The sequence below is a fragment of the Numenius arquata genome, chromosome 20, assembly GCF_964106895.1.
Source record: "Numenius arquata chromosome 20, bNumArq3.hap1.1, whole genome shotgun sequence".
NCBI lineage: Eukaryota > Metazoa > Chordata > Aves > Charadriiformes > Scolopacidae > Numenius > Numenius arquata.
Window position 1 is genome coordinate 8,923,782 of NC_133595.1, and position 12,063 is coordinate 8,935,844.

Below are 12,063 nucleotides of genomic sequence, written 5' to 3' on the forward strand. Positions count from 1 at the left end.
CAGCACATCCCCCGTTCCATGCATCACATCCTGGGGATGGGTGTTCTCCGTCCCGGTCCGAGGCCTCTCGCTGCCCAGCTCCTCTGCTCCTTGTCCTGGTGCTCCCCGTCTCGTTCCCTTTGCAAAATGAGCATTTGGCGAGTAGGACTCAAGAGGTGACCGTCCCCCTGTGCTGGGCACTGGTGAGGCCCCACCTTGAGTGCTGTGTCCAGTTTTGGGCCCCTCACCACAAAAAAGACTTTGAGGGGCTGGAGCGGGTCCAGAGAAGGGCACCGGAGCTGGTGAGGGGTCTGGAGCACAAGTCTTGTGAGGAGCGGCTGAGGGAGCTGGGGGTGTTCAGCCTGGAGAAAAGGAGGCTGAGGGGAGACCTTCTCGCTCTCTGCAACTCCCTGAAAGGAGGGTGTAGCCGGGGGGGTCGGTCTCTTCTCCCAAAGAACAGGCAACAGGACAAGAGGATACGGCCTCAAGTTGCGCCGGGGGAGGTTCAGGTTGGAGATTAGGAAGAATTTTTACACGGAAAGGGTTATCAAGCATTGGAATGGGCTGCCCAGGGAAGTGGTTGAGGCACCATCCCTGGAGGCGTTCAAAAGACGGGTAGACATGGTGCTGGGGGACATGGTTTAGTGATGTTTTTTTTTATCAGAGTTAGGTTGATGGTTGGACTAGATGATCTTAAAGGTCCCTTCCAACCTAGATGATTCTATGATTCTGCTGTGCAGCGCCAGTTCGGGGTACGCCCTGGTGCCTTTCACTGGAAACTTGCCTTTTTTGCCTGGTTTTGTGTGTGTGTGACTGTTCACCGCGAGCATCACTGAGTCATCTCTTCCTGGTGGCCGCGCTGGGGTGCGAGGTGGCAGACGGGAGATTGTTCTCCCAGTGCTTGTGCGGTGACAGAAGTTGGCACACCGGTGTCAAACTGTAAATGGGGGTTTCTGCTCGTTTCTCCCCAGCCTGATGGTGTGGGGCTGGGATGGGGCTCAGCCGCCGCTCTCCTCACACCAGACCTGGTTCGGGCTCTGCGTGCCCAGACTCGGCTCCCCCCGCTCTGGTGGCCACGGGACCTGAATCGAGGAGCCCAGAGCGCTGTGGCTCGTGGTCCTCCGCACCAGGGATGCTGAGACACCCCGGAGAGGGATGCAGTGCTCACGGCTATGGGCAGGGTGAGCAGATGGTGCGGGAATTCTTTGGTTTGGTATTTTTTAGGGGGTGGAGTGGAGGTTTTTGGGGGCTTTTTTCCCCCCATTTGCGTGCCAGTCCTGGTAATTCTGAGTGCTCGGGGCACAGAAGGCAGCGTGGAGGATTCGCTGTCTCTCTGCTGTACATGTTAATTTATAGCACTGCCGTGAGCTAGATTTTCCTTGTTATCCAAGGTATTTCCTCTGGAGGAGGGAAATCAGGCTGTAATATATCATTAAGCAGAAAGCCTGGGGGAGCTCCTATCCTAGTTGATGCGGGTCCTCCTCTTATCCTGTTAGAGGAATTGAATTAGACGTTTTGAGTTGTCTGAAGATCCAGCTTGGAGCCTGGTCAGGGCTCTGGCGGCGGGGCTGGAGCTGCCCGGCCGTCCCAGTGAGATGGGTGCGTGTTTCCGTGGGTCGCCCCCATTCCGCGGCGTCGATCATCACCTTTATTCTCTGGGCTCCCCAAATCCCCTGAGCAGGCCCAGCCCAGCAGCCTGGAAATAAATGTTCTGCCCCGAAACGGGAGCATCTCGTGGCCACAGCTCCTCCGTCAGTGGCCGTTCGGGATGAAGATTCTGAGCGCGCGGGGTCTGGGCCGGCTGGAAGGAGTAAAGTCAGGGAGCCGTGCGCAAGAGCGACGTTCATTACTGAAATACTTTGGTTTTCTGCGCTGTAGCAATATGTTTATTCAGACACAAAGGGTAAACATTGCTTTATTGTCCTTACAGCATGTTGATTTTTAGCAGGGATAGGGAAAACCCTGTGCTAATCTGAACACACACACACACACACACACACCCGCCCCCCCAAACCTGCCAATTTTTGCAGGATTTTGAGGGTGAATCTGCCGGATCCCCTTCTGCACCAAAGGGATTTGTTTCTGTAAATACATACGGACCATCCGGGAACTTGGGGGTTCAGGGGGATGTACAGAGAGCTCCCCCCAGGCACCCACCTGTCCCTGGTGTCTCCGGTGCCCGTCTCGCTGCGCGGTGCAGCGGGACGCGGGTTTGTGACGCAGCGAGTCGAGGACACGATGTGGGGTGGGCTGGGAAGGAAATTCTGCAGAGAACAGCACATTCAGTGGAAATACTGTACTGGCTTTTTAAAAAAAAAAAAAAAAGCAGAGATCTTGCTTCATATTTTCTGAAGAATTTTAGTTGCGGAGTATTTCATTTCATTTCATATATATATACGCGCATAAAATCGGTGGCTGGCTCCTAGAGCTCGCCCCCTGAGTTGGTGCCGCATCGGTGGCTCCTGCGGGGAGCGATGGGCGATGCCCCCTCGGAGCCCGACGGGCTCCGGGGTCGGACCTCTCTGGCCGTGCCGGGGCTGCATTTGAGCATTTGCATCGGACTATGTCGAGGCGCGGGGTTCAGCTTGTTCTCCGGGAAGGTCACACGTGGAGATGCTGAGCCAGGGAGCGGAGTCTCGGCGGAGGCCTGTGCCGGGCTATCGTGATGTTGGATTTTGCATGGCAATTAGCCAGAAATCAAAAAGAGGTATTTTTGGAGCCTCCTGTCACTGCTCCTCCTGGCTCACATAGAAGCCGTTCTGCTCTTTTCCCCTGCTGCTGCCGGCATCGCTAAAACCCACGGAGTTGGGCTCGGGAAAGAAGGGGTGCGGCGGTGGATTCTGGGAGAATTTATTTGCAGTGTAAACATGTTGGTTAGGAGTCATTAATATGACATTCACACAACTCTAATAAAGTACATAACACGGAGATCTGGCACCGCTGCAATACCCGGAGGACATTAAGTATGAGTCTTAAAACCAAGAGTATTGGAAACAAGATATTTTTACGTCTCGTTTGGGAGTAATATAATTGCGTTTTGTGGCTCTAGCAGATGCTTGGGCCAGCTGGTTGGAGAGCATTGTGGATTTTTTTAGCTTTGGTACTATACAGCTACAGCCCTTATATAGAACTATCTTTAAAAAAAAAATAAAATCACCTCCTGGTCAAAAGGCCCGTTTCTCGCGTGTTTGGTACCGTCGTGATGGTGCGCTCTGTAGGCACTTGTGTTGCAGCAGCTCTGGAGATGAAACTGCATGTGGGTTTTGGGTCTAATTTGAGGCACTTGCACATTCAAAGCAGCTTCACTGACCTTTCTGCTGATGCAGGTCTCTGAGAAGGGAGACTCTAGACCTGCTGGGAGGCAGTTTTTGGAAGAGAACCATCAAACCCCCCATGTTTCTCAGTGTATCTTTGTGGGTGGGGAAAAGAAGCTTGTTTCCAGCAGGCTGTGGGCTGCAGCCCCGGGGTCCTTGGCCACCTCTGGGTGTTGGGACGTTGCTGGTGTGGTGACAGCAGCCGTCATGGTCAGGGACGGTCGCTGGTCCTGTGTCTCCTCCGGTGCGGGTCGCCTCGGCCTCACCGTGGCTGCCGAGGATGCTCAGCGGGTCTGTGGCCCCGCGGGAACTGATGGGCAGCCGTCCCACCTCCGTCAGGCGTGTGAACCAGCACCGGTGAGAATTATCTCGCCGGCGCCGATAATTTCCTGCGAACAAATCGGTTCTGATCTGGAAGTAATCGCCCGTATCATTCCTGCAAGTGGGAGCGATGACTTATGTTGATGTCACCCGCTGGCTTTTTATGGCAGCGATTAATAATTCAGTAATTCTCTCTGCAGTGATGCTGTTCTATTTATAAATATTTAATTTAGCTTCCCGTGTCCGTGTTGTCGCTGCCCTCCCCTTTGCCTCCTGACGTAACGCCGGGCTCTCGGTGACGCTGTGGCCACCGAAGCTACTGGCAAATTGTCTGTGCTGGAAAATGTTAATGCCTGCCCTCATTTGCATCTCTTTGTTGGGTTATTTAACTCTGGCTCTGGGGGTGTGATACAAACGTTGAACAAGCGCGCTATTTCAGTCCAAACCTGATTTACGCTGCAGACCGACCCCGGGGCTGGCGGCTCTTTGTCTCTGTTATAAAACTTCTCTGTTATAAAACTTTCCTGTTTCCAACACAGCCACGCAAATAACTGTTTTTTTCCTGTGTTTCTCTTTCAGGAAATTGCAGCTTATTTAATAACGTTTGAAAAGCATGAAGAATGGCTAACAACTTCCCCTAAAACAAGGTAACATTGCTCGTGCTTCAGCCCATTGACTCCTCCTGCTGACGGCTTGACTCGCTGATCAATGCGTTGGCCACCGAGTGAAAACTCCCAGTCACGCTTGATGGCTTGTGACACCAAACTCTCATTAATTGACTTAATGAGCATTTTATTGAATGAAATCAGATTGATTAAAAACGGAACAGCTGCAGTCTTGACAGGTTAAAGTTTTAACCCGATTGTTCGGGATTTAATTGCGCACAGGTCGGAAAGCCTCTGAGCGAGGTTGCAGCGTTCATCTTGACGGTGCTCCCTGCAGCCTCCAACTTTAAATATGTAAAGAAGCGCGAGGCCCTCCCCAGTGCTCTGCCCGTTCGACGTGCAGGCGCAGGGATTGTTTGCCTTTTGGTGTTTTTCTTGCTGGGGTTAAGTGTTTGATGGCGAGGAGATCCCAAAAAGCCGCATTAACAGACTTGTTTGCAGTTTATTATTCAGTAAATGTCATGTCTTCTTCACGCTGCCATGAATGTTTAACTCCTCTGCTCCCCTGGGAACCCACACGTGAAGTTTCGGCTGCGGGTGTTTTCCTGCTCTTTGGTGGTGTTCAGGCTCGCGAGGTTTCTATGCATTTCACTAACACAAAGGGCTCCTCTTTTCCAATGCTGTGGGCGTGTTTTTTCTTTTTTTTTTTCTTTTTTCTTCCCTCAATCCTTCTTTCCTACCAAAAAGGGCAGGTTTATTGGAGGGAGCCTGGTAGGACCAAGGGCTGCACCAAGGTGGGGGAAAAGCCCTTTTTTAGCATCCCGCATCCCATCACCATCGGCGGGCAGGGACGTGCTGGGGGCTCATGTTGCTGGGGTTGGCATCGCCTCCCTCTGCAGTTAGCAGGGTTGGAAATACAGTGGGACACAAGCAGTAGTTCTGACCCTAACGAACAGCACAGATGAATTCTCCAAGGAGGGGACGGAGGCGGGCAGGGCAGCAGGACCTGCCGTCCATGAAATACAGGGAAACAGGAGCTGTGTCACTGCAGGATTTGTTTTTTCCCAAGCGGCTCTGTAGTTTTTGTGGCATCTTTAAGTAACGCGTTTGCTTGCCGCATTAAATGTCTGTAACACCTGGACAGGGAGGGGTTTGAAGCCCAATTGCTGTCTCAAAGGGCTCCCTAAGAGCCAGAGCTGCCGTGGTGGCTGGAGGGCCCTTGGATGGACCTTTCCTCCTGATGGCAGCTGAGAGTCTGGCTGTGGTGAGTGCTAAATGCTTTCTCTCTCTCCCTTTCTTGGCTGCAGGACAGCAGGTAATACTGAAATATTAGAGAAGGCTTTTTTCTGACCTGGTAATCCAAGTTCCAGAATTAATGCAAAATAATTTCTTGCTGAACCTTTGCCCAATAAGCCTATTAAGTGGTCAGAAAACTTATTAACTAGCCTGGGTATACATGGCGTCGTTAAAGATAGGAGATTGTAAATGTTTTTGTAGCAGTGTCTTTATGATTTTAAGAGTTTGGTTTGCTAAAGGCAATGTATGAAAATAATTTTCTGATTAATATTACAATACCTTCCTCCTGTGTGCTTACACTTGAAAGGAATAATGTCCCAGGAGAAGGAAAGTTGTGGTGGCTGTTCAAGGACCTTCTTAAATTGTTGAGTTAGTTTCCTTTCTTTTTTTCTTAAATACAAAAATTAATGGGAAGAGTTAAATGCTGAGTTCATACAATCAGGGCTCTCAGTATTACAGAATTAATGACATTGATCCGTCACTGAACTGAAACACTCCCCGTTCTTTGTTTGCTGCTGTGGGTGCCGCTAATTTCATCTCAGAAAATTAATAAAAATGAATTGCACCACTGACACTTACGGAGTTTCTTAATAAGGTGATGTATGGTGTGACTGAGGAGCCACTGCGGTAGCCGATGCCCTTTGGGAGCTGTTGGCCAATGGTGGATGTGGGCGATGGGATTTCGCTGTGGTCCAGTTGAGGTTCCCACAGAGGAGCTGGCCCAGCGTGGGGTGACCGGCCGGGCTTTGGCTTCGTTGGGTGACTGAGTGAGTGCAAAAGGGGGCAAAGGAGGAAGGGCTGGTTTCCAGCCATTTCTGATAATCTTCATCCCTTTCTCATGAAGTTCCCATCTTCACAATGTAATATGGTCAGATACTGCTTTGGTGACGGATGGAGGAGGAACCCTCTTATGATACCATTGTGGCAGCAGTAGAGGAGCTATGAGAAAGCTTTCAAGTTTTCTAAAATTGCCGCCTTTTTTTTTTTTTTTTTTCCCCCCAAAAAACTTCTTGTTGACTGACTCTGGTTGATAAAATATGCTGATATAAATATACTGGAATATTATTACAACAGTCTTTTGAGGGCTCCAGTTTATCACCATAAATTAACAAGTACACCTCGCAAGGCATCGACCTTGATGTTTCCTTGAAATGGTGTTTGGTTACTTGATGATGTGCCAGATAATCCGCAGCGGGTTTTCCAGTCAGCAGGCGAACTGGGGGAGCTTTCTGCTAATGCAGCAAGGCTGGAGCCTCTGACATTTCCAAGTTTAAATGCAAATCATGACGACAAAAAAAAATTACTTGACATTTGTATATCAAGTAGAACTTAATTGTTATTTACATTGGAATTTCAATAACAAAGCCAACTTTCTTAGTCCAGAAACGTTCCGCTGGATGAAGATACTCTGCTTATCTGTTTCTAAGTGCCTTCTGTAGTTATCATTTTTAGAGTATTTTAAAAATACGCTTGAGCAATCTGCTGTAGCCTCACCTGTGTCGCACAAGTGAGGCTCAGGCAGCCAAAAAGCCTCGGCTGTGCCCAGAAGCTGCAAGATTAGTTTTCTAGCTGGGAATGCAGTTGGGGTGTGTTGATGCCCCTTACTGCATTGCATTTGCATTTCTGCTGCATGTACAGCAAAACCAGGGGGCTTTGAGCACTTGTGCAGCCAGCACCGAGTCTCGTTTCTTCCTTGCAAAGCCCAAAAGATAAGTCTTTCTGGGGAAATGTTGCAGGAAGCCGTCACTCGTACTAATACGCAAAGCGGCTGGGGAAATTCCCAGATGCGGGTTTTTCAGCCCGGAACGAGCCGAAATGCCGTTTTTAGGCAGTGAGACTTGGCAGTGATTAATATTTCTGCAACTAAAAAAAGCTGGGCGGCAGCTTGCTCCGGCAAATCAATAGCGATTTACATACGCCGTCAGTATCCATTTGGGGTAATTCAGTTTTACTTCTGCTGCCTCCTGAGTTACTTTTAGCATTTTAATTCCCATCTCCTGGCTTCAGGAAAACAAGTGTGGCTGTTGGTGTAATCGGCAGGGACAGGAGGCCGGGAGGCGTTTCCCACGGATAAATCCCAACCTCATAAATCACTGAGGTGTCGGGACCTGGTTTGTGGCAGCGGCAGCAAAAACTGGCTGAGCTCTGTTGGCTCCTCTGGGCAGGGTGGGAAGGGCTCGTCCCCCCTCAGAGCCCAGGACCAGGCTCTTTGCAGCCCCACACCGAGCCCAGACTTCGGGGAAGACGGACCCAGCTCAAATCCTAAGGATGTGCCAAAAAACAGAAAAAATAAGTAACCTGGCTTTCTCTTGTCATAGACACTGTGTCTTGGAGGAGGACTGTTCCACCATCTACTTGCCTCAACTTTTGCTGATGCTGGTTGCTAAAACAGGATGCAGATTGCATTAGACTGGTTAGAAATCACTTCTCCAGATTGAAAATGCACTCACAACAATCGTGGTTTTCCTCTGTTACTTTTTTAGCAATTTTTGCTGGCTCCAGAGTTTTGAAATTTCCTGAGAAATTCAATTTGTTATGTTAAATGTGGGCTCGTGCCTGGGCTGGAGCGGAGGGTACTGGTCTGCAATGAGATTTAGAGGGAGCATGGCAGGAAAACCGAATGCAATTATTGTTTCAGCAAAAGTGCCCGGGGGGGTGTAAAAGTGAGAGGAAATGTGCCCGTCTCCCTGGGGAGCATGGTGTGCGGCCAGCCCTGCTGACAGAGCAGGGATGGGGTCAGCATCGACCCTCGCCTCGGCCAAAGGGATGTGCTGGGGTCCGACCCCCTCCATGGCGAGGGGTGGGATGAGTGTGGTCCCCGGAGCCTCCCCATCCCGGTCCCACTGCCCATCGCCCATGGAGCAGACCCTGCTCCCTCCCTGTCCATCCGTCCGGCTTAAGGAACATATTTATCTTGGATATCCTTATCAGGGACTTCTTAAATGTAAGTTAGGATCTTGCAGTGTATTAATTTTGTATTAAATAATTAATAGTAAAATTAATTGAATTATTCAATTTTCAGGTAAAAAATAGGGTAATAAATATTCATAACTTGTTTCGTTAAGGGAATTTCCATTTCCTATGTCATTAAAGTGAGATTAACTAAGGTTGGGTTTAAATGAAGATGGAAAACAATTGTCCTTTGGAATTAATGCACTGCGTTGGGCCCTTGCCTCGCGGGGCGGCTCTCGGTGTGCCCGGCGCGGGGTCCGGCTCCGTTGGGTGGGTGAGATGCTGCTGCCGGGAGGTTGTGGCGCTCGTGGAGTGAGTGGGAGGCTCCGTGCTGGTGAGAAGCTCCTCTGAGCTGGAGGTCGCGAAAAGGCCAGAGCTTGTGGTCGATGGCAGAAGTTCTGTCCATCTCCCCTTTGGCTTCTCGCAAATGAAAATACTCCTGAAACCTCGTTTAGACTTTCAAGGCACATTTTAAAGGTCCTCGCTTTCTCATGCAGCTCGAACTCTCCACAGGACCCAGGACCATCACCCTCACCTGTACATGGTGCTGAAATTTTGGGTTTTCTGGTGGTGCTGCTGGAAGCTCTATTTACGTGTTTGGGTCACGTATGACCTATTTTTCCTTCATCAAAGGCAGTGTGTGTGCTGTCAGCTCTTTCTGGCTTGGGATGCTGCTTGACATAATCCCTGCTAAATGTGGCACATCTCTCTTTACACTTTAAAGATTTCATGACTCCCAATGCTTTCTTCTCACTGCTCTCAGTGTTTCCTACTATTATTTTTTTTTTCCCTGAAGAAGATAAACAGTGCAGAGATGGCTTTAAGAAGCATTGATTTGTATAGATTTTTAGCTGCTGTGGTCCAGGGGTGTTGAGATGCCAATAATTAATTCCTTTAACAGCTCACCCCGTTTGTTTCAACGTGACCCAACAGCAGAATCTCCGGGAGCCATCGGGACACCCTGGCCCAGATCAGTTGACAGTCCTCAAGTATTTCATGCAAACCCTTCCCGTGACAGATCCAGAAGCTGGTGCTCCTGGGGAGCTGGCTTCCCTTCGCATTTAGCCGGCAGCTCATGAGAGATGTATCACTGTGGAAGGCAGTAGTTGAAAGTAGTAGGAAGAAGGTTGTCCACCTTGGACAGCCAAGGGGAGATGTCCGTATATCCGCTATGGATGGATCCACCTGGCACGGATGCTGAAGGTTGGCTTCTCTTTCCTGCTGGTCTCTCTGCAGCCCCCCCCGCCGTGTGCTCTCCAGGCTCCAACTTGGCCGCACATCAGCTGGGTACGGTATCAAAGGTGCTGGCTCCATTGCTGGTCCATGCATATGGGCATCTTCTCCTGTCCCTGCTGCCCGGCTTTGTGGGGGATGGCAGTGCTGGGGCGCAAAGGCTCCCCCTCCTCTTCACGCAGAATCCTGTACTGTCTTGCCTTGGAGAGGCAGAGAACCCTAGAAAACATGGAATTGTCAGAAAAAGCAATTATCTGATAATAAAGCGATTAAATTATTCAGCAAACTACTGTCTGCCCTCAGCGAGGCTTGGTGAGCTTTTCCCGTTGATAGATACAGCCAAGGAGAATACGTGGCATTCATTTTTGTACAAAACTGACATTCCAGTTTTGGGCAGGCTCTGACTTTTTCTAGATCAAACATTATGGGGTGGGAGGATGCTCAGCGTTTCAGAGGCTGCTCGGGAGGAGTGGGTCCCCTCGGTGTGGACCATGCGATCGGGGGGCTGGGAGCCGAAGGAGAGAGGAGCTCCCTCTGTCCCGGAAAGAGCAGATGAAAGGTGAAAACGCACCAGGAGAGATTTGGGGTTGGGGCTCCTGATGGCCGGGACCAGCCCCCCCAGACCATCCGGTGTTTCCATGTGTTTTATGCTTCCAGCAGAAGGGTGCCATGAGGGAGGGGGGGTTAATTGCTGCTCCGGGACCACTTTGGAGATGCCCTTCTCTGCGCCATGCGTAGAGGCTGCGGCAGGGCTAGGAGACTGGTATTTGTTCATACTGCTTTAAACAGCAACAAAATTAAAGTCTTTCTCGTGTTTTAAAGCCTTTGCAACTTAATTTATATTCGGGTATGGTAATGAAGAAGCATCTTTTGTCCAGGAGGTGAGATATGCAAAAATAACCTTTAAGTTGCTCATAATTAACCTTTAATGATATTCTCTCATTTTTTCCAATATATTCTCTGCATCAAAAACAACGTACAGAAAGACTGCTTGTTGCATCTTAATGGCCTGCAAATACCAGATGATTAAAAATAAACTATTTATTGGGGTTACTTGTTGACAAAGAAGTTTTTTCCCTCTGGGAAACCTGGCCCTGGGGTGGGGGTGCTGGGCTGGAGCCAGGCGTCGGGCTCTCCCTGCTCCTGTCCTCGGCCGGGGTCCGGTGGAGGGGGTGCCTTGTGTCCGGGGGTGGGTGCTTCACCCGCCAGACAGGGACGGTGTTGTTTATGGCAAATACGGCATGATTTAAACTGCGCGTCGGTGCGTTAGCGCGTGAGTGCTGGAAATCTGGAGCTGGGAGGAGGATTTTCACGCCCCGTGTTGTGCCGGGAGCTGGGTCTCGGAGGATGCTCCGATTGGAAGAGTATGAATTGATTTGTATAACGAACCGTGTTTGTCAGGAGATGAGGTGCTGGCTACGGAGGCTGATTTTTTTTATTATTATTATTATTATTGCTAATTTTTTTGGTGCTGAATAGCATTGTTTGTAGGCGCTGAGCAGGCTTTTATCGCGGTGTGGCACGAGGAATGAGGTGCCAGGCTGCTGGCGTGCTCGGCAGGCACACGTGCTGTTCCTGCCCCGGCTGCTGGGCTTGTGGTGCCCTTTGATTTCTCTGGAGGGCTTGGGGTCTTCCTGGATATTTACAGAAATGTGAAATTCCTCCTTTTTTTCCCCTCCCCAGAGGTTCTGTCCCTGGCACTAGGAGTTTCTACTTGGGTTTCTACTGTACCTAAACAGCAAAAGGCTGCCTTGGGGGGCTGGACTATCAACGCTCATAAATGCTTAGAGGGAGGGTGTCAGGAGGATGGGGCCAGTCTTTTTTCAGTGGTGCCCAGGGACAGGACAAGAGGAAATGGGCACCAACTTGAATGTAAGAAGTTCCACCTAAACATGAGGAGGAACTTCTTTACTTTGAGGATGGCGGAGCCCTGGAACGGGCTGCCCAGAGAGGTGGTGGAGTCTCCGTCTCTGGAGACATTCCAAACCCGCCTGGACACGTTCCTGTGGGACCTGCTCTGGGTGGACCTGCTTTGGCAGGAGGGTTGGACTAGATGATCTCCAGAGGTCCCTTCCAACCCCATAGCATTTTGTGATTCTCCTGCTGCAAGGTGCGCGAGCTTCAGCCTCGGGTTGTGCTTTTCTGTTTCTTCCCCTTCCCTCTGCACTTCTCCAGCCACGTCCTTTGGCGGTGGATGTGAGCGGGTGCCACTGGGGGAGGTTTGTCGCTGCGGGGTTTAATGACTCCACTGACGAGGCTGGAGCCCCGCTTCCCGGCGCGGCGGGAGGGATGCTCCCAGGTGCGAGGCTGCTGCTGGTGGCTCCTCCTCTCCATCCAGCTCTAAACCTGTGTCTCTCTCTCCG

At 50.4% G+C, this 12,063-nt stretch overlaps 1 protein-coding gene across 1 annotated transcript in view; it reads left to right on the plus strand.

Moving 5' to 3' along the window:
• Positions 1 to 12,063, plus strand: part of CAMTA1 (calmodulin binding transcription activator 1) — a 267,647-nt gene that overhangs the window by 66,908 nt on the left and 188,676 nt on the right. Inside the window, exon 4 of the mRNA XM_074161814.1 lies at positions 4,194 to 4,261. Within this exon, the coding sequence (XP_074017915.1) occupies positions 4,194 to 4,261 (68 nt within the window). The remainder of the gene's footprint in view (positions 1 to 4,193; positions 4,262 to 12,063) is intronic.